The 22,974-nt window shown below is 39.0% G+C and overlaps 1 protein-coding gene across 6 annotated transcripts in view; it reads right to left on the bottom strand.

The window, feature by feature from the left end:
* Nucleotides 1-260: 260 nt before the first annotated feature.
* LOC135492182 (cAMP-dependent protein kinase regulatory subunit-like) overlaps nt 261-22,974 on the bottom strand; it is a 58,918-nt gene continuing 36,204 nt past the window's right edge. For all 6 annotated transcript variants that reach the window (XM_064778437.1, XM_064778458.1, XM_064778447.1 and 3 more), the window contains exons 3-11: nt 18,395-18,486; nt 11,335-11,396; nt 10,650-10,696; nt 8,133-8,231; nt 6,081-6,140; nt 5,171-5,231; nt 4,861-4,982; nt 4,548-4,629; nt 261-3,961 (exon numbers count right to left, since the gene is read on the bottom strand). In XM_064778437.1, coding sequence (XP_064634507.1) covers nt 3,789-3,961; nt 4,548-4,629; nt 4,861-4,982; nt 5,171-5,231; nt 6,081-6,140; nt 8,133-8,231; nt 10,650-10,696; nt 11,335-11,396; nt 18,395-18,486 — 798 coding nt within the window. In that variant the 3' untranslated portion in view covers nt 261-3,788. The remainder of the gene's footprint in view (nt 3,962-4,547; nt 4,630-4,860; nt 4,983-5,170; nt 5,232-6,080; nt 6,141-8,132; nt 8,232-10,649; nt 10,697-11,334; nt 11,397-18,394; nt 18,487-22,974) is intronic.

Raw genomic sequence — 22,974 nt, 5'->3', positions numbered from 1 at the left:
GTCACAAATATAGATCAAGCTTGCTCATCTACGACTGAATAGGCCTACATGTATTCATTCGATGAGGCAGCTGTAGTTATGTAATTCTGAGAGCCTGTGTAAGGGGTCCACAGATATTCACTCCAAAGCACTCCTAAACAGTTGGGTAGAATGTCGTCCGATCAAGTTCTGAGGTATCCACGAACGGCCCTTTATTGGAATTCAGCAAACTTGTAGTGCTGGTGAGCAATTCTCCTGCTCCCCCACCTTTTACAAATAACAAGAAGACTTTTTACTTTGTAATTTTCTTTTAATTGTATTATACTAAATATACTTCGACCCAAGTTCAGACAACCTGTTTTTAATACATTACTGGCATATTCGGTTAACAGAAATGCTCAGATGCAGCAATGATTAAGTCAACATTCATATCATTACAGCTAATTACATATTCTGCATTACCCAACAGCATGGATTAGTCTATCTCATCTCATTCTCATCCTCAGAGTTAAGTCAGCTTGAACCTCGAGAGATGCACATGTGTACATGTATGTGTTAACATTTGCCCACCACAAGAGCATTCATTAACAAGATTATTCTCAGATGGCAACACTTTCTTATGTGATTGTCTACAACGGCAACGAGTCGAGCTAAACCCAGAGTTGGCATTAATTCTGTTTAAATATACAATTGAAGGAAAGAGCTGTACAAATTTGCCTTTCTTGATCAGTTTCTCACTTGGGGCAACAAAATTGCCGACTTATGAGGTCAGCCTTTGATGTTTTTGACATCACGGTGGACGAGACATCAGAATCATTAGAGCCTGACCCAATAACCTGGTGAAGTTCATCTACTCCACCACAAGAGACGCCGATGAAAGGAAAGAGGCAAATTGTTGTTGACCATCATTCATGTTCCTATGTAGAGTCGAATGAATGACTAAAACAGCCCAATGAATATGGTAGTGCTTCATTTGTGTACATATCTGTACATATCTGGAGTGATGACTGTATACAGTAGTTAATGCAACTACTTGTACTTCTTAGATTCAATGAGTCGACATGTACTTGATATGGGTTACATTTCTGCTAGCTGATGAATCCGCAGATATTTTTTTGGTGATTTTTTTCGATGTTATTCGCAAAATCTTTAAAAATAAACATATTTGCCGGTTTGAGGTATGCTGTTGGGTAGTGTCACTAAAAACATGTTATTTCAAAAACGTAATGGATTAGTTAAGAAAAATAATAAAATAAAATGATATTTTAACACGTCAACAATATCCACGTGCTCACACGGCCACTGAGGAATAGAACAAGTCACATGAAAAGCTTTGTCACAAAATGCGAAAGTCCCCAAACTGAGTTGAATTCTTGGTTACCAATTCTGTCATAAAGAAAAATGTGTTAACCCGATTTTTTGAAGAATATGACTGATCAGTGTGATTTCAAAATCGAACTTAGCACAAAATTCTGCGTTTTGTATAAAACCATCGAAGTTAAATTGCATTTTCCTCGCAATGTGATTTCACATTTTTGTGACGAAAGTCCTCATTTGCAACAAAATCTACAATGTAGCATTAGTAGGCAAACAGAAAATTCAAATGACCTCAAGATGTTTAACATGACAAGGAGTAACAGTCATTGAAAGGTTTATCTTGGAAAGGGGTGGACAAATTAATGGTTGATTTACATGTTCACTTTTTCTTTTTACAATATCAGGGGGTAGCTAGTCCGATCAAATAGTTTCTCAACCCAAAATTCTGATCCGTTGGCAGAAAAGATATGAGTGAACAAAAAGATTCTACACAACATACGTGATCGGTCTAACAACTAAACTGTCATGTCATAAATGAAGCCAATTCTATTTTACAGAGCACTACTTTTTCAGCTAGGTTCGCATGCATACTTGTCTATAGTTATGTCTAAGAACAGTACGGAAAACAGTATCTTTTTCGAAGCCAGATGCCAACTTGGACACACATTATTATGAAAGAAGTCACCCAGGAGAATCGATTCCCAAGTTGCCGAGGATCTGACATGCCATCCAATTTGCCGAGCTGGCCTGTTGTGAGAAAGGAGTTTTTCAAAACCGGGTATTGTTGGAAAAACTGTGTTGTTGGAGACTTTCAATGGAATGTTGTCCGGTTGTTTTTTTTGTGATGCACACATTTTTCTACGGCTCTACTAAGCAATATCCAGGGCCGGCTACTCGGTGAGTTCGAATGCCTGCCTTGAATACTAAAGATTCAGATAAGACTCTCGGTAAGTTGGGGAACTGATTCTCAAGGGTGGAATTATTATACAAAGGTGAGGAGTTAGGACCACTCAGACTGAGAACTACTGACAGAAACACAGTGAACACTCTGGTGCATTTTATACATTTGTATATGTACGAAATCTACCCAATATGACTAGCGCAATATCTGTGTATGTCCAAGTTTTCAAATGATGTCCCCTTTTTAAAAGTATTCTTTTTTGTAGGCAAAAGTTAGAATGAATAGAAAGTAGTCTTAATCTATTCTTGGCTGTAAGAAATTAGGACATGCATATGTGTTTGAAAACCTTATATAAATGAAAACTTATAAAGCCCAGTAACCAGTTTTCTTACCGCTCAGTGCTGTCCCAAGAACTGGTAGAGAGGCTTTCTCAAATCTGGTCAGTGCAAGACCAAGATACATTTAGACAGAAAAAGCAAGCTGATTCAGATCATGTTTTGACATATCTTGGTCAGTTTTTTGGTGAATTTAGAAAAAAATGAAACGTAACATAAAAATCGGTGTACATGTAGCTCACTAAGTTGCAAAATTCAGAACAGTTAGTTACATTTCGCATTGAATAAGACATACCGCTATTTATACATTAACCTACGTTCTTATAAGCACTTTTGATATGAGGTTTTTATTCACATTTCAGATATGATGGCAAAATTACGCAATTTTGACCGGAAATAATGGATATTAAATAACACCAATAAATGTAGTGTACATGTACAGTGTTAATTCACATAAACGTACGTAGAGATGACCTCAAATACTGATTCTAATCGATTCCTCCTTTTGTTCCCCGCAACAAGATGCCATGCACGATTGCAGGCAAAAGCACAACAAAGAAAACGTAACAAACTGTTTCAGTGCCGGCCCGAAATTGATTGAGGGCGGTGAGAAGAACCAAGAAAGTAACTTTCAGAGGCCTAGTTTGTGGATGGGGAAAGTGTGTAGACCTACATGTATTCTATTCTAATAAAAACTTGACTTATAAACTGGTGGCATGATCAGGAAGGTCCTGCATGAAATAATGGAGTTTGTTCAACAACCTGGAAACTTTCAGGTTGATGAAGTACCACTCTAACCTGGGAAATGAACTTAACAAAACAAACAGGAGGTTGAGGTAGAAGGAATACACTTACAACAAATGTTCATATTTGTTTGGCCTTCAGGTACAACATCAAATTTATGCGGCTTGACAAGACTTTTTCATCAAATAATCCTGGACAAAGGCGGTAATATAGCAAAGAAAATTAAGGATAAATATGAAGTATTACAAATCTGCTCTTTGAGATATTTTACTATGTTCTATAACAGCAGGGTAAAAAATTTACAAACACAGCGGAGAAATATTACATCCGTTGCCTGAACCCAACTGAACAGGTTTGCTTGGGCGCATTTTCCTTTTTAACATTTCCGTGAAAAAACAACCAAGGCATAAACTGAATTCTGAGGCCTGTATAGCCACAACAAGTTATAAAGTCCACCCCAGAACTGAACCCACTGTTTTTTAGGTTTCCGTTACAAAGTGGCGTATCCTAGTTTACACCGTTAGAGATACGAAGCTGTTATACTGCGCGATGTTTCGCTTTAGGATGTCTGAGCACGGGCCGAGAACTCTCTCAAATCGCTGCCTGTCCATCTTAACCGTCTTTAGCGGGCCTCGGGCAACCACGGTGGCAGCACGGGGACGGTCTAGCAGCAACGCAATCTCTCCTACAAATAGTGAAAGAAACATTTAGAACAAACTTACAAAGATGGATGTTCGAATAAACGTGAGTATGCTCCTGGGAGTAGAGTAGCCGGTAGCCAAAAGCAGAAGCTTCAACAGCCAACGCACTGAAGACTCCCTTTATCGTGAGTTTGTATCTCCAATGCGTCTGATACAGCAGTGATCTTAGGCCTATGTCATGTTAGTTGACTCTTACTATCTACAAGTAAGCCACTGTGGAGTATTGGCTCGGACTCTAGGCGACCATCCAAGAGGTCCCTGGTTAGAACCCGAGTTGACATGAGACTTTGGGCAGGTCTCTTTGTCTCACTTGCCTTACTCCAACCAGGCGTATCAATGGGTACCAGTAAAAAATGCTCAGGTTGTAGCACTGACTTAGCAACTCATCTGTGTCCTACTGAAAGGTTTTAGGATAGACCGGGGTTAAAGTTTGATGACAAGCTCTACTGCAGTGGATATCAGACTATTACCCCAACTTGAACTTTTTAAAACAACTTTAAGCCATATGGAGTAGTGAAGCACAGTGACTAAACCTTCCTTATCAAATGCAAATTATTAACAAATTCTTACCAAAATAATCTGAGGGTCCTAACTTTCCAACTTCCACAGGTTCTTCATTTTCAGATTTCCTCTGCAATACAGCGGCGCAGCCCTAAAGAAAGTGGAAAGACATCTGTTTTTAGCGGTAAGCATTATTTCAGTTCAAGTTCAAAATGTGACTTATTTGTTTTTGTTAAGTGAAAATAAATTAAATCCATTGATGAAGTTCGTAAAATATTTCGTAAACTTTTGAAGCACTTTTTGGATTCTCTCGGCGAGGCCACTGGTTAAACAATCCATGACAGGATGATAGGTTGGCTTGAGAAAAAGGTTTATTTGTTACCTCTGTGATTATAAAGAAGTCATCTCCTGGTTCGCCCTGTCGCACGATCTCGGCATTGTCTTCAAAAAGTGCTGGTTCTAACGCATCTGCAACCGTCAAACGTTCCCACTTGTCCAAACTCTCTGGAAAACACAGTTTTTCTTTTAGGATCAACATTTCTTCAGAAAAGTTGCAAAAATTTGTTTTAATACGTGTTACATTCAGAAACAATGTCAAACATAACTGACAAGACTAACACAAGTAACATATTGATCATGATTAAACCAAATGTTTTTCAATTTATGAAAGCTTCACATCTTATACAGCGTACCTAATATTGAAACCTTGGCTAAGAATTCTTCATACATTTTCCTCTTACGAATAGTGCTACCCTGAAAAGGCAAAGGAAACAAAGTCAGTCATGTCTGAAGAGAAAACCTCAATCCAAATGTCTAGTCAAATGCTCATGTCTTTTAAAAGTGTCTCCCACTATTGCCAAACAGTGATCATGAAGTGCATCCAGAGATGCAATCAAATGTGTGGAACAACAACGCATGCACTGAAAATACAGAACAGGTAAATCTCATCTCTTTAAATGACAGGGGAGCAAATGCTTGCTTGACGTGGCCTAAAATGAACTAACTGGGCAGAACTGGTCACAATTCAAAGAAACCCATTTCATGATATGAAAATGTCAGGCTCTCTCTTGGGAATGGGACCACAAACGACTCTGCCCTGATGGTAACCAGTACAGGAAGCCCCTCTGACACACCCCTTCCCCTCAATCAAAGGCAGACGACTGGAACGTGGCCAGTTCTTTGTCTATGAGATCAGAAGGCACCAATTACCCTCACGACAGGTGACAGGATGAACCTTTAAGTGTAAACCTTGGGTCATTCCACGTCAAGGGATTGACACTGGTAGCATAATTGCGGGTTGGGATTTGAGAAAAATAACATGTAATCAAGAGTGGAAATTGCTGGTTTATCAAGACATGAAAGTAAACCGCTGTCATTTTTGATCCAGTAAACTACTCGCTTTGACTCGGGGAAATAATATCTCAGACTTTATCATCCCTATCATCATTTACTGGGCTCTCTCAGTTGCAAGTCCAATATGATAGCCTCCAGTTCAGTATCAATCCTTTAACCATCGACTCTAGGTCTAAGGATACCAAACCTCTAAGGACTACCCTGATGCCAGAAATCCCGGAACAAACCCAGCAACTCTTTTCTACCTACCATGAGGATTCTTCTGTAGCTATCGCGGTCGATTCCCCACAACTTAACATCACATTTGGCCTGAAAAATTAGTACAAAATATTACAATTATTTCACTGATATTCCACACTCATCATGCATATGTCTCGAGCTTTTGAACTTGAGGTTTTTCTAACTAATTGTCAGAAATCTTAAATCTGCACATGTCAAAACTATTTTGAAGAGTCAGAAAGTTATGCAACAGGTGATGTTCAATTCATCAAAGCGCGTAATTCCATCACGAGATTAAGAAATTCTTGACATTTCAAAGTTTTGATTAATCGAATAGATTTCTTTAAAATATTCATTAAAGACAGACTCTCACCAAGTCATGAAGTCTTCAATAATTTGTGATAGATTTTAGCTGTGCAGTTGGATAGACAGATCAGGATCATATCTCCAACAGCAGTGTTATACTCAACTTATACACATTTTCCAAAACAATTTCTTACTCCTCTGGGGGCGAATAGCATAAAATTACTCATTCAGACAAGAAAGATCATAATTGGATCCTACATGTATGCTTAATTGATATTGTTCAAGGTTTCTCCACTCATTGGGCTTCTGGGGACTATAGCCATCCGAATGACTATAATTAGGGACACAGAGGTGCAATGAAACAACTTCGATGTCATTAGATTATATGGGGCGAGAATAAGAATAGGCTAGTGATGTATTATTCTAAAAGCCTTATTATCACTGGAGGTCGTCCAAGCGAATTTCAATTTCAATTTCAAAGCAATTTGTGCTAGAATTTATAAAATTCTTCTTCAACACTTAAATGACTGATTGGATCCATATCAAAATATCGCAAATTTTGGTATATTGAATTGATGGACAGGCTTAGTACTAGTGTCTTGCCCATGCAAATGACCTATCTAAAGATAAGTGCTAGTGAGCGATCCTTCCATGGCAATGACAACGCAATCATTGTAGAATATTAGCTGTCTTATGCCGGCAAATACAGCCGACAAGTCATGACAGGTGGCTGCCGCTATAAAGCGGCTTAAAGTATCACGATACGCCGCTAGGGTTCAAGCTAACAAGAGCTACACCGTTTGTACTAATAGAATACAAAATGTACAGCCCCTTCATTTCTTGTTGAAACGAGAAAAAGCACAGATCTGCATTAAAGAAGACCAGACCAGCACTTAGCTGGCTTGGCATATAGTGTCCGTTCCTGACACTGATGAAAATATCCAGATGATTACAACCTTTTTTTCACGATTTGTAATGCCACAGGGAAGCCGTATTTCAATTGATACATGATGTGCCTTTTGGCACCATAAGAAGTCATGACAATAAAGTTGTTGATGCGAAGAGAATATTACACCTTTCTGTGGATTGATACATTATATTGCAAGATAACTTTGAGGGAAAGGATGCTTTTCAATAATTTCTTCAAGAATTACACCGATCTGAAACTGTAGCGCTGTCACACATAAATCCCTTGGCGATATAACCAACTTGAGTCACTTGGCATCAGAAATTCAAAATTCATTTGAAACCAGACCATGATGCATCTAGTTGATGCGGTGTACTCATTTGCAGAAACTGAATCTAAAGGTCAGAATGAGATATGCTTGCATTGTGTGTGGCAACAATGTCAGAATTCGTTGTATTTTTAAAATTTTCCAAGGAATTCAGCCGGGAGCAGGTTGTATAAGATGGATTGACGTTCAGCTCATTCATTCAGCATCTTACTCCGATTAAGGGAAGCCACCTGAGGCTTAATTTATCAAATTTCAAATGAAATGAAAATACCATGCAATTCTCATCCATTTTGATACTGGTAATAGTGAACATTTTTAAAATTATGATAAAAAACTTCATTTTAGATTAAAATTTTATATTCAGATCCGTTCTGAAAGTTTGTTAACTAAAAGATAGTGCAAGTTTTCTCTTGAGTCATTTTCTTTTTAAAGTTTGAATTTGATAATATTTTGATTCAAAGACAGCATTGTGGTCAGGGTGGTGTCCCTTGGCCAGTAATTTTTTAGCTATTTAACACTCCTCAAATGCTGCTGAACTCACCTTAACTGTTGCAGCTCTTGGGGTACCATAGATGAGCGCCAACTCTCCAAAACTTCCCGCCTCACCGATACAGATGGCAAATTCGTTATTCACATAAACCTGAAAGAGTAAAAGTAAAGTGCATATATTATTTGAAATTCGTCAAAATTACAACTGGTATTATGGTCGGTTTTGGCATCGCTGGAACTCGAGGGAAGAATCCCTAAATTCAAGACAAAAAGGTCGGTGATCACAAATATAGACATTATTGACAAAATTATGCATAGATCTAACTGTTCATGATATCACACAGACAACAGGGATGTGACAATGCCCAGAGCAAAAAACTGGAACAAAATGTTCATGCGAAAATGCTGTCCTTTAACAGGCTTTCCATTTCTGCTGTCAAATTAAGCCCTTTTTAGAAGAAAAGTGAAACTTTTTCTTCGTCACAACATCTATCAAATGATCAGACAATAATTCTGCACGCCAATAACCAATATCTCACTTGTATTTAAGGTGCAAATACAATTGTCTTTCAGCCTAAGGCAAGGAGTGTTCCTCAACCAGATAATAGTCAGTATAGCTCTTGGTTTTTAATTGGATTATTTCGTGTCATATCCTGTTAACATCTCAGTGCCTCTAGAAGGAACATTGACGTCATTGTCACATGAACAGACACTGATAACTAGGTAGAGCTGGGAACAACTGGGTTGTCTGGGAAACAGATGAAAGTTGAAAATAGGTAAACGGACAAGGCCTATTGTTTGACAACCTGTTTGAGTATGAGCAGGTAAGGTTCTGAGTTACGTTGCATCTGATTTTTGGGTTCGACATAACTAGTGTAGCTGACCTCCCAATCGTAATTTCTTCGCCCAAAATGTCAAACAAAAGCCCAAAAAGCCGATATTAACTTAGTGATCACCTCAGATCATGAGACCAAAAGCCTCGGTGTCTGATCGGGCAGATAGAAACCGACATCTCCATTCTGACAGAAATAGGGAAATAACCCCAGGTTTGGAGACGAGGGTTTCTTCTCATGCAAGAAAAAATGCAGCGATGATGAAATAATTGTGTATCTGTTTAGAAAGAGTGCGAATATTGCCTGTTTATATTGTATGATTCACGTTTACTTGTTATCTATTTCCGCACCTATAAAAAAGTGCCCGAAGGCATTGAGGGGGTTGCTGTTTTGTTCACTATTGTTGTGTGAAGCATGCTTTGACATTTTCCGAAGGGAGTGTGGGGCTATTTTCAACCGACAACGTAACAAATATTTATAGGACTGAGAATGGCTCAGTCATAAGTTTAGGCCTAAAAGCAATCGTTCTGTCAAGAAACAACACAGTCACACAAGTATGCTTTTGTGTGGTTGTTACACTTGGTTATGCTAATCATGTTTGCATTCTGATAAAGATACGTATTCCTGAAAGTCGTAATAAACGACATCTCAGAAATAGCACCCGCCCCACCACCCTCATTATACTAGGGTTAATCAGTAGATGCCGGGTCGTGGTTATTTCTCCCATTTTAATTTTCTGGTTGAGCACGTCTTTAATCACGGCTGCCTAGAACGGGTGAACATTATCGATCTTAAGTGGCTCAGTCACGTTCCAAACATGTACATTCAGCATAAATTTGAATAATGCTACAACAGTAATTTCAGGTTTGTTTTTTAGTAATTTATTATTAAAACCATCATCTACCATACAGGCGCTCGCTACCTTGTTTCCACTTAAAATTCCATTATGAAAAGCACATGCCTATTTGTGGTAAAAATTGGTAAAAATCTATTTTATTTCAGCAATACTCTCAAAGCCCTACTTTTACTGGCATATAAAAATCACTTTCTTTGAAGACAATTTATGCATTTTCAAAATCAGATTACTCGGCCAAAAGGCCCATTATAACAGATAGCATTCTTTCACTCTGTCTACTGCAGTTCCAGCCTGAAGCTTTTAGCTTTGAACTCACAATGGCAAAGGACTGGAACAGCCATCAATTCACTTTGATTCATTTTATATTGGGAGATAACAACCATAATTAAGAAAATTATTGCAAAGCGAAAAAAACTTCTTGAGTGAGGAACTGTGTAAAAATAATATCGCAAAGGAAATTGGTTTACAGCTGATGGAAATTAAGCTCACATTGCATGATAGGTAAGCTTTAATTTACCACAATATTGGTTAACAGGCCAGAGAAGTTATTTTGGTATTGTCCTGGCAATTTGCTTCAAGCCACAGGATGAAATAATTTCTCATCAGGAATAATTAAAAACGGGTATACGTTATCAAAACAAGCTCAGTAATTTTTAACCGTCCAAACTGATTTTTGTCAGTCCAAATAAGCAATTTTGAGCAGTTATGTCCACAGCGGGCAATTTTAAGAATTGACACCCATTAGCCATTTGGCAGCCACAAGATCCCATAATTATGCATCTTGACTCGCACGGTTTGACTCCGTTTATGCCTTCGGACATTGATACCGTTCAAAGGATGCCTGTTTGACAAAGTGCCTCACCCAAGGCCATATACTTACATCTACTTCTCCTTGATCTATTACATAGAAGTTATCTCCCTCATCACCTAGAAAATGGAGAAAAATTCACTCATAAAATATACCCAATCAACTATCTTGCAACAGAACAGTTCCAATAAAGGTGTGACAGTTTTAACCAATATAGAAATACTCTAGCTGTGCAATGCCTTCCCTCTGAATGCAAGTCAAAATGGAAAATCTCGTCATAAACATATTGATTTTAGATTTTAAAGATTATCAAATTTTTAGTCCATTAGATTTGGTATGGAGATGCATCAATGTGAAAGGTTTTGAGCACAAGTAGTAAAGTACCAAGCTATTTGTGGCAAGCTCAGGCTAAAGATGTACACATATCCAAACATTGGAAAAAGGTTTATTGGTACGAGATAATTCCTCACACGATTATCTTTAAAAAGATGTACATGTACATGTCATACATGACAATATCCTAGGATTGACTGAGATATGGACTTCGCAATATATCATTCTCAAGTTTTAAGTGGAGAAAACCTGATCCAAAGATCGGTTACTTAGTCGGTAAAGTATTTGAAGGAGCAATTTATTTGCTGTAACATCTCAAACATAGCAAAAGCTACTTGGAGGAAAGTGATCCTTTTGTCAGAGTCTTTCACATTTGGTGATATCACTTTTTTGAGATGCGTTCAAAATGTGTCTCTTCACTCACCTTGTTGAATGATTACTTCTCCAGCATGTCGGTGTACAGGAAACATGGCATCAAAAATGTCACTGGAAAGACAAAGGAGGTGTATCATTACAATACTATTCAGCAACAAGGCATGATCAAGTGCAAGTTGTCTTTCAAATATGCTTGAACCAATAACTGTATATCTTTCCCTGGTATGCTACTGAATCCAGCAAGAGCTGAAAAAGACTTAGCTGTTCAGTATTCATATGACCCGCGGTCAACTCAAGGGAAGTATAGCACCACCCAGCACTCTCTCTAATCATTTCCTATAAGCCAAATAGTGGAGGCAAATAGGGAATTCTGTTGATGATGGTAATGAAAGGAAGCGGGGAGAGGACCAGGGCAGATGGAAATTGAACTGTAGGATTAGGAAGTTGGCAAATTAAGCATTGCTGTCAAGAGCGCTGATTGAAAACAGGGACATGTATATATAGAGTTTTGATAGCATCAACTAAGAGAATTCGTTTAAGGAATACAGATTTATTAAATTGGAGGTATTGGTTGTCTCGCCAAATACCATTAGGGTGAAGCTAAACTGTAGGCCAAAACCAGGGCATGAAGGAAACGATGCTGTTAGCTATCATGCCTTCCTCTTTTGTCTTTGACTTAAAGTTAACTCCTGATAGAATCAATTCTGTTACTTCCAACACAACACCAGATTATTTGAACTGATTGCCACTTAGCTCTATCATCATGGACTAATTGGTTGCATTGGGAATGCCTTATAGTGCTCTCAGAATTCTGATCACTGTCATTTTAGCTAATTGCAAGTCTTACATGTACATATCATCATGATCAGCAGACAGTGGATCAGACCTTCTTTCCTAAGTCAACATCAGTCATTGGTTTATCTGAAGTTCTTGGTTACAAGAGCGCTAAATCTTGGCAAACAGAAGAGGATCAGACCTTCCCTCCAGAGTCACTATCACTCCTTGGTTCTTCTGAATCATGGCAAATAGAAGATAGAGGCCTGACCTTTCCTCCAGAATCAATTTCACGCTGTGCTTCATCTTAAGCTCTTGGTTTCAACAGCACTGAATTATGGCGAATGGAAGAGGATGGGTCAGACCTTCCTTCCAGAATCAATATCACTCCCCGCAGTTTATCTGATGTTCTTGGTTATAACAGCACTTAATCATGGCAGATAAAAGAGGGGGTCAGACCTTCCCCTCAGACCTTCCCTTCACTCAGACTCAATATTACTCCCTCCCGGTTCATCTGGAGTTATTGTTTCAACGGAAAGCTATCACAGCCCGAGCCTAAAAGCTTTCTCTAATCAGAACAGACAACACACCTCCACCTACCCAATAATCTTGGCAGAGATATCTCCTCCCCCATGCCCTCAAGCTGATACTAGTGTACCAAATCAAGAAACGGGATCAACCCATCCTTATCTACTCTTGAACACCATGGATTATACTTCGACTCATTTGTAGGGGATCACTTGACCCAATACCTGTCAACACTGTCAATCCCCAAAGAGAATTGCGGAAATCCTCTGTCCCCAGTAAGTCACTGTCACTATTTTTATCTGAGATCCGCAAAAAGTACCTCCAGACGCTTTTTCTTTCTTGGCATTCTCGGTCACCAAAGGATGATATCAATGTCATAAAGCATCTTCTTCAAAATCTACGAGAGCAAGATCTTCCTGCCTTGTTGATATGTCTTCCTCTTTGCCAGTCTCAAGACAGGCAATTAGACTTGGCAGATCATCAACATAAAATCGCAAAATGTCCAAGTACTGTCCTACTAAGCTGACCTTTCCATGAAGTGGTCTACTCTTCTTCGGTGTTACCAGTTGATTCTATGTCGAACTCTATGCTGGTGTAAAGAGTGAGAGTGATTAAACTCGTGTAGATACAATATCCCGATGTGAGGATGAAATTCAAATTAGACCATCAAAATGCAGTTTTTTTATTGACCGTCATCACATAACGCCTCAAACATCATTAACTCGGCAATAAAGGAGCTTAAATGGTGGCAAGCACACTGCACTAAACAATTCCACAATCAGTGTCGATGTCTCCCCAACGGCAGAGTAATTACAGTTTGAGAGACCTCCGAAGTGATTCAAATCGTGAGATCAATCACATTGTCAACAGGTAATTGAAATGAGTCTCCTCGAGCTTTACCTAACGTCAATTTGAGCCGTAAACTACCGAGAGAATAATTTCTAACCATTTTGTTGGCAGAAGATTGCCGCAAGCCCAAGAACTCCATCAGAGTTCTAAACTCGATAATTTTACACATTAGGCGACAGTTTCAACTCTTTGATTTGCACTTGGAATAAAGGTAATCTTCACCCATTATCTATCGTCTTACATATCAGCTTGAATATCAAGGATTTTTTCAGATAGTCTACATTGTAACTAGAGGCACAGCCATAAAAATTACATTCTATCAAAAATATGTAAGCGAGCCTCATAAATTTTTGTTTCTATATCCGGTATTACTTTCGTTTTTTCGAATCAAAAAAAAATATGTGTGATTTTGGAAAACTAACTTTTCCCAAAATTTAGTTTACGACAGTTGCTAATGATAAGTTGACAGAACAACCAGAAGTATTGCTCCCGGCATGTGAAAATTTCATTAAATGTGATACCTTTAAAGTATGGCACATCAAAGTTGATTAGATTCTTTGCTATGACTGTGATTTTGATCCAGTGATATCTGCCCCCTCTAGTCATGATATCGTAAAATTTCTATGATGCTTTTACTCAACACTGAACTGATTGAGTTAAATGTAGTTCTTCAAAGGGCTGACAATGTTGAGACGATTCCAAGGCTTTTTCATGCAAGTTTGTGAGTACTGTATAACTTTCAAAATTGCAGAGAAAACTAATACCTCAGTTGAATTTCAAATTCTTCTAACACTTGTAGGGGTACAGGCGTTGTTGATAGAAGGCCAAGGTAAAACATAATAACCAGACCCACTTGTTGACAACAGTGGAAAAGATGGTAAAACACAAGGTCATTTCAAAGGTAAAGAAACATGTAGGCGAAACGTAAGTACAAGGTCATTGGTCCCTATTGATCTTCCCGTCACTGCACCATGCTTTTGATTCTAATAGCGAATACTGACAAAAGGTTACATTGACACTTCCTTACCGATGGTGTCTTATGACCGTGCACATCAGAAACGGTGCCAATTAGTACGGCTTATTGCTGCTGTGAATTAATCACGGTGTTTGTCAACCTTTAGCATGGTTGTTGCCTGGTTGGTGGGAGGAGTGTGAGAGGGATTTCACCTCATCACTTAGTCACATTGCTCGCTATGATAGCCGCCGTGGAGACAGAAGTAATATAAGGCTTCTAGTGATCAACAAATTTCTCAATCTTTGTATAAAAGCGCTCCGCAAACGAGCTATTGTATTGTAGCAACCTGTGATCATGATCATATGCGACAAAAATGGTGTGTTTGTGGTGATCATTGCAGGTTCCTTTGACAAGAACCGGTGATTGCCACAACCTGCAATGAACATCAAACTATTAAAGTGATTGCCCGTTTTACCCAAAGACAACAATGCACACTGTCATTTTAACAATCAGGACAACAAAACCTAAGTGATGGCTCAACAGGCAGTATTGAGGCACCCCATGGTCTTTGGCTCCCTTCCTCTTCTATGTGACACACCATAATATCAACCACAAGCACGAAAATTGGAACGAGCGATATTCACCAAAATCAGTATAAACCAACATTCCTCCGGTTTGTCAGGTAAATCTCTTCTGTATTCATGACAGAACAATTGCCAATGATCCTTTCTATAGCTCCTCAGGAAATAGTGGAACCAGAGATGCAGTTAATTCTGTGATCTCACATCGATCTTCTGCATACCAATGAAGGATCAGCTACTACGCGGTAGCTGTCAATGAACTAGACATTGCTTTAATCATGACCTCTATTTCTTATGCATTTCTGAGTGAGGCTACAAAGAAGCGGCAGTTACACTACACCACGGGTGCAACAACGTTGCCTCATTCATGGAGGTCATAGCAGGAGATGGCATAAAGCTAAATATGCAAGACAAGTACTGCCTCACACTCTTAAGTCACATTTTCTGCTTGTCCTCTAGGTCTTTCACTTGTCACATTATCTTTAACTTGTTAACTGTCTTTCGCTTGTCAGGCCGCCTTTCACTTGTCACACTGTCTTGATCCACTTGTCACATTGTCTTTCACTTGACTCGCTGTATTTAATTTGTCACACTACCTTTCGCCTGTCGCACTGTCTTGCTTTTGTCACATTTTCCACCAATAGCCTCCTTTAAGTTAAGTCAACTCATCACAATTTCCTACATCTTTAAAATTGGTCACAGTATCTTCTCGTGTGACATGACACACTCAAAAAGACCACACTGCTTCTCCAACGAATAACAACTCATCATTCCTCCTTCCTTCCTTGAACGCAATTAACGAAAGCCTGATCCAAAGTAACAATCTGGTCTGAAACCCCAGAGACTGAGTCGTGCTATGAAAATTATTTCCTACAGCTGTGATTGAGCCCAGCACACTATAGCGGAACTTGTCACATTTCTTATCGCTGATGCGAGATCAAATAACTGGTTGGAAAGGAACAAGAGTGCTTCTGCATGATGGCGTTCTTTGTCAAGCAAATCAAATATCAGCCATGGAGGTCGAGCATGGCACATGTATGAGACACGCAATAACTGTGCTGCGATATGGTTAGCTTGAAGCAGAACCTGCAGTACCCAGAGAAACCCTTCAGAATGATAACCAACTCTTCGATAACATGCCCATACAACATGTCTCAGAATTTGTGGGAAGTCTGACAATTGGCAGGGCACAGATGCCAACATCCTGACTCCTTGGGTATAACATTACCTAATGATTTTACCAGCATGAAGAAGAAGTGACTGATATCACTGTCTTTGGGATCAAGATGATGAAAGACCAATTTCTTTCTGACATGCCTATTATTGTCACAAGCCCCAATCCAGACAAGCAACCTTTACAGCAAAGATATGTAAGGCTGTAGCCATGTATTAAGTACAGTCAACTCAAGGCCACAAACATGTTATTGACTAAAGACAGGAGACAGATTTCCCGCTGACATCAAACAAAACCCCAAGACAGTAAGTGATTAGTATGGAAGTACATCCTCAAGTCCTTATGATGATGAAATTATGTTGGGCATGTTGGGTGCATGGCTTCGGTCCCTTATCAGTATAAATAAATGTCCAGTACATCAATTTGTTGAATAGGACGGTGGGTTCGTTTTAAAAGGGGCACATCAATTTTTCTTTCGGAAGAGGGCACTTTTGTGAGTATTGAGAAAAAGGGCACACTTTAAATCTAAATTGATAAGGAAAGATTGCCTCTGTTTAGGAAGACATTTCAAGGTCACTAAGGCAAAAGGGGAAGACACAAGGGCAATCGCTTCTGTCACTTCTGTGAATTTCTATCCCTGGACTCATGGGAGAGGGAATATCATATTCAACACACCTTCATTGATTTCCAAGGGGCAGACTGTGCTGCTGGCCATGTTCACCACTTTTACTTATGTCCAACAGCTGCAGTATGTCCATTTCCTGATGGTAGAACAAAAATAAAACTATCTCTTTTCGGATTGATGAAACAATCACAAAAGTTCATATCTCAACCTGCAGTTGCAGGAGATTGTCCAGGACTGCAGGCTCTGGACCAATCAGGGTTTAGTCACATTAGGAAAAGAAGAGGATACCATTTAGCTTGGGAAAACTTTCCTGCTGGCATACTCTTATTATGTCTTCCAGCCTTGTGTTTTTGCCAATTTCATATTGGTAACATGAGATAAATATGAATGGACGTACTGTAAAACAGCACCATGAGGAAATGGAAAATTAATAGGTCTCCATTTTTTTTACCAAAACCCTAGCACGCTACACAAAATGGGGCATTAATGAGGTGATTAGGATATACAACATCAATCAGGATTTTTAGGATGCTATCATCATCCAAACATAACTTCTTTTTCTGCATGACCAAAAGAGAATTACCCCTGAAGCTAGCTGGCACACGGAACGTCGCTTGGCCACAGAAAAAAATAGTGCAACTAACCCATCTCAACTTCAGCTCATGTTCCCTTCATTTGATATGCCACTACAACTATATTCTATCAGTTTGTACAATTCAATTATAATTTATCAGACAATTAAGAGAAAAATTCACTTTACCGACAACTTTACAGTATTCCCAATTCTGTCAGAGAAGCCACAACATGAAATGTAATTTAGATGAAGCAGGAATGCTGGTGATTAAAAACAAGTCTTTTTTTGTTTAATATAGAAGAGGGGAGGCTTTGTTGTCATAATGATACATGCTCCACAATTATTGTGGGGTTTTAAAAATCTTAAGCCATCATACTGGATGGGAGGAAGAGCCAAGGGTAAACAACTCCAACAAGGAAATGTCGTCCAAATCGAAACATTGTAAATAATATAATATTGGCAAGGGAAATTACTAGAAAATAGTAGACCTCCATCGACAAAGAGCTTTTTCAGCAAGAACATCCTGTTTCTTTTAGAACCCAAATGGAAAACGGAAAATCTTGATTAATGGTAATCATAGAAGACGTTGCTTCTTTTTATTTCTACCATCTGTGATCTACTACATTGTATCTATCCCAAACCATTCTCAATCAAATCATTTGAAACCAAGGATAAATCTGCATCCTAAAAGGGGAAACAAATCTACGCAAAACACACCATACCTCATCATTACTAAATCTAAAGCACACATGTACCAATGAGGAACTTTTATATCATCAGGAGGTGGCAGTAATAGATTTCCAGCCAATGTCAACATTTCATCGACCAAAGGCTCTGTTAATATAATACTGCCACCTTCTGGAAATAAAGTCCTTTATTAAAGGGGCAGCAAACACACAGCCTTTCGGGTCTTTTTCTGTCTATGCCAATGTCCAGGCAGCATCACAGTCTGCCTTCAACAGACAGGGCGGAACAATATGCTACATGTAGCTGCTCCCCCCCCCCATGTCAGAAAAGAATGATTATTTGTGGAGGGAACTGTCACCTACCTTCTTTCATTGTCGTCTAAATGGGAAAATAAAACATTCTTTTGAATGGCCTTGGAGAGAGCTGCCATTGTTTTATAGTCCTTAGGGACAACCTGAAATGAGAGTAAGGAACACCTGATTAGAATTTGATGAGACTGAATGACATTTGTGCACCATTAGGTGGGAATGCTGTGGGTTCTTTTTCTGCATCACAAATTTCATTGCTGCTTCTTGGAGTAGTGCCTGTTGCTGTATCAAAGGATGATCCATCTTCAGGGAGTGCATCTGTCATCATAAAAGCTGTGTTGATCAGCTGATGTTGTATGCTGAGACCTTGAAAAGATTCTGTGTGTGCTTCATGATGTAATCATTGATTTATTGAAAAGAAGACCTCCCTAACCAAGATTGCTTAAGTAATTAATAATTTGATTTACACTCTTGTATCAGTAATAAAAGATTTGAATACGTTCATAGATTGGTGCCTGGGATTTATAATTGATCCAAACATCCTGACAAACACACCAATGACTGACACATTTCAATAATTGTCGGTGACGTCAAGAAGATATCGTAAGTCACTCTTGAGCCATCCTCTCCTCTGAAGCTTCCTTCCCTCCTCTCAATAACTCACAGTAAAGCCATATTGCATGACAAGAAGTTAGTATGACATTTTCACATCTGAGCAATAATACAGCCGATTATAAACAGAAGTCACGCATAACGCTTTTTGCAGGTCTATTACTGAGCAGCGTATCAAAATATTTTCAAAGCCCCTCAACTCGATTAATCAAGATAATGACTTCTCTACGCCATCATGTCCCACACTGATGTCCAGGGTCAGGAAGGAGTTGGGTGACAAAAGCTAGAAGAGAACATAGCTGAGGGCAGACGTGATCTGCATGGTGGTTGAGTTTGGCAGAAAATAATTTTTGCCTTTTCTCACCTTCTCCCAATGGTGTCAACCTCAGAGGAGAGAAATTATAATATTGATAGATAATATATTGGCTCATGGTTATTTCTAACTCCCCTGACATCTCGTGTCCGTTTGTTATTCATTAGCACCTCAGGAACGGGGGACAGATCAAGGAACTACAACCCGTACCCTGGTTCCTGACGTGAGCCAAATGTGAAAAGGGCAGCGGGCTCATTATAACACCACCAGGGGTCGGGTTATTGGTGACTGGCTATAATGAATACAAAATAACCAAACCAGGAAAACAGGCATATTCTTCCAGTGATGGAGTTCAGGCTGACAAATCCCCATCGTAGGACCAATCAGGCAGGTTAAGCCAAGAGACGGTTTGATTTAAGATCACAATTTTTTGCAAAGAATGTTGTGCAAAACTCTCTGAATTTGCAAGGCAGTGCTGGTGCACATCAGCCTTATCATTCAATGTATGCAGAGACAGACTGTCAGATTTTGCATGCAGTATTGTCGCATTCCAAGCAGTATCTTTAGCACCGTTCCCTTCAAGTGGAAAAGAAGTTCTCCAGTTCAAATGACACCTATCAACCTCCAGGAATCTACATGACAATAGATTTCCATCATTCTGAGACAACCTGAGAAAACATGCCTGCCTATTCAACTAGAAAATCTAATCAATATTGCAAACAACCTGAATGGTTTGAGAGAGGTGCAATAACAGATTCCTCTGTGACACACACAGTGGTACAAGTTATCTTGTAAATTCAATATCTGACATTCTTTCTCAACTTTCTGGCTTTGATGGATTAGCTAGTCAGGAGTAGATGTCAACTGTAAAAGCTTTGAAGTGATCAGGTGAAAAACTAAACAAGACGAATCGGTTTCCATTCAAAAGGATTTTGCAGAACCTCCTGCAGATCGGATTTTGCCCCAAATAGAAGCTGATCTAGAGAAGTTTAGAATAACCATTGTGGTTGACTTTTTCAGAATCAGGCAGCCTTATTCAAACAGCAGAACCAACCAAGTATTAGTTATAAGGATGAATCATTGTTAGTTTGCGATGCCAAAGATTTCCCCCAAAGGAAACCTATACATTTCCATTATCTTCAAGATTTTTTCAACATTAAAAACTCTTGTCAGCATTTGCGTGCCTCTATGAATGAGTCTTTGAGCTGAGAAAAAATTAAAATATTGCTAACAATTGCTGTTCTCCTCTCTTAAATGAGTACATGTGTCTGGTTTCTCATTGTTGTGTGTTCTTATGTCATACTTGTATCATTTCAGCAGCCATTTATCTTTAGATTTGATGAACTTCATTTCTGTTGGATTCCTCTTAAGAACAAGAGAGATGTGGCAGCCATGGCTACACATCCTTTCCTTATTACAGAAGAACCGCTTTATTAAGGACGCCCGCTGGACTGACAAATGATTTTACCAAAACAAGTATTTTTAATAGAGAGAGTGTCATGGTATTAACAAAGGTGTTGCTATAAGAGAGGTTTCCAAAGAATCAACAAATTGAGATGAAGTCTTTTCTAAACACTGACATCCTAATTCCCCAGGCAACCTAGTATTTCAGACTCCAACACCATTCTTAACTGTTGGAGAATCTCATGTCAACACAACTATTGCTTGGTTCCAATATGCAAGGACGCAGCAAAAACTACCAGAGTCATTGTCAGGGTTGATAGATTACAGCAAGTAATACTGAGGGATTACCTCCGTGCCAACAGAACCAACATCCTGGATTATGTGTTATGTTCAAACGACATGAAAAACTATACAATAGAACCCCATCTATAAAGTGCAAATGATCCAGAATGCAAGACAAGGGATGTGACTTCTGCCAAGAATGATAGGTCAGATAGTCAAAAAAGGACAATTAGATTGCCATGAAAACTGATTGCCATATTCTTATTTGATTCCAACATCAAACGCAACTACTGCTTTTGATAAAGATTCAAAATACAAATGTAGCAATTGAACAATCAAAGCAAAAGTTTGCATCATCATCAACAGAATGTTAGCGAAGAAGTTTGTTGCTGTTGAAACCAAATTGAAAGAGCATTGAAACCAAAATAGTATGTCTTTTGCACTTCACATAAAAGCATCTATCTTCATTTGCTATTGATTTGAGCATAGTAACAAATATTCAACGCGTTACCAAGCAATACTGTCAGTATTGGGAATAATCACGACGACAAATATAGGCCTCCTTTGACAGCAACGCGAGGCATAGCAATGACATTTTGTAGAATCTCACAAATTCCTACCTTCGGTCGATAGTTTTCCAAGGCCAGTTGCTCCTCTGCTGACAGATTCTTAATATCACCTCTGAAATCCATGGCTAACGAAACCAATGTCCTTGATAGCAAGCTACGGTGACAATCCAAAATCTCTGAGACTAAATCAGCGAGACTGGCTAGCCGAGTGACGCGACACGCAAGCACAAGTGGTACCGACACTGAGCATGAAGAGCGATGTTTCTGCGCTACTGCTGATGATGGAACTGATGACAATGGTCGTGTTGGAGGGTTTAATATGCTCGTCGCTAGAGGAATCGTGACAAGAGAAGAGATGGCCGATTCAACAGGTAGAGAGCAAATATCAATAAAGTTGGTCATGTCCAGGTTTTGTATTTCGTAGCCGATGAAAGTAGCGATGCAGGGTATGGTCGTAACTAGAGGATTTGTGACAAAAAGATTAAAGAGGAGATGGCTGATTCAACAGCTTTATAGTGCAAATATCAACAAAGTTGTAGCATTTTGCAGCTAGAAATAGCAATTTTTCTCATCTTCCCGCTAATACAACACAAGGATTTCTATTCATCCCTGATAACATGAACCATGTCTTCCTATTTATACTTGGCAAAATAAGTTCGTCACTACTCGTGACAAGAGCAGGACAAGCATGACACTGGGGACATGGCTGATTACCATATCAATAAAAATGTTGTATTTGGGTATCAGACCTTTCATGTTCTGCAGCTTAAAGGGACAAGCAGGGCATGAGAAATGTGATTTTTCAATGTAAAATGGCTTCCAGCATGTCCAACAGGGCCACGACTTTTCCAAACTGGATCACTGAACTGAAATAATGACTTCACAAGCAAACAATGCAACCTTAAACTGAAATTCACAAGCCATAGCCAAAACCACCTTGCAACACAAGCAAAAATCGTTATTGGAGATCTAGATCAGCATGAGCGTGACGCTACATGTGGTGGCACATTGTGGCAAGAAGGCACATTATCTTCCTGGCAACCATCCCACACCCAAGTTGCCCCTTTGATAAAGAAGTGTGTGTTTTCCCCTCCAATATAACATGCAGAATGTCTTTTTTATTCTTGACAAGACTTCTGTTCACTTCAGCCAGTACAAACATCACAAATACTAAAATGCATGAGGAGAAAGAAACGATTTGAAAAAGGGACAAATCATGTTTGGTCCTCATGAAAAACACCTTTTGCTTCAGCAAAATGGATAATTTTGAAAGAAAGTGCGGACCAGATTCCTATTGACAAATGAAAGGTGATCCAAACCAAATCAAGGAATGTACCAACGGCAAGATCCAATAAGTAGTGAATCTCTGGTTGTTATGGTAACGAGGTAGCAACCGATCACTTCTTGCAAATGCTACGATTCTTTTAAAACCGCCTAATGCAATCATTTCTTCC

Source organism: Lineus longissimus, chromosome 1, assembly GCF_910592395.1.
Source record: "Lineus longissimus chromosome 1, tnLinLong1.2, whole genome shotgun sequence".
NCBI lineage: Eukaryota > Metazoa > Nemertea > Pilidiophora > Heteronemertea > Lineidae > Lineus > Lineus longissimus.
The sequence above is the reverse complement of the archived record's forward strand: the minus strand, read 5'-3'. Positions and strand labels throughout refer to the sequence as shown.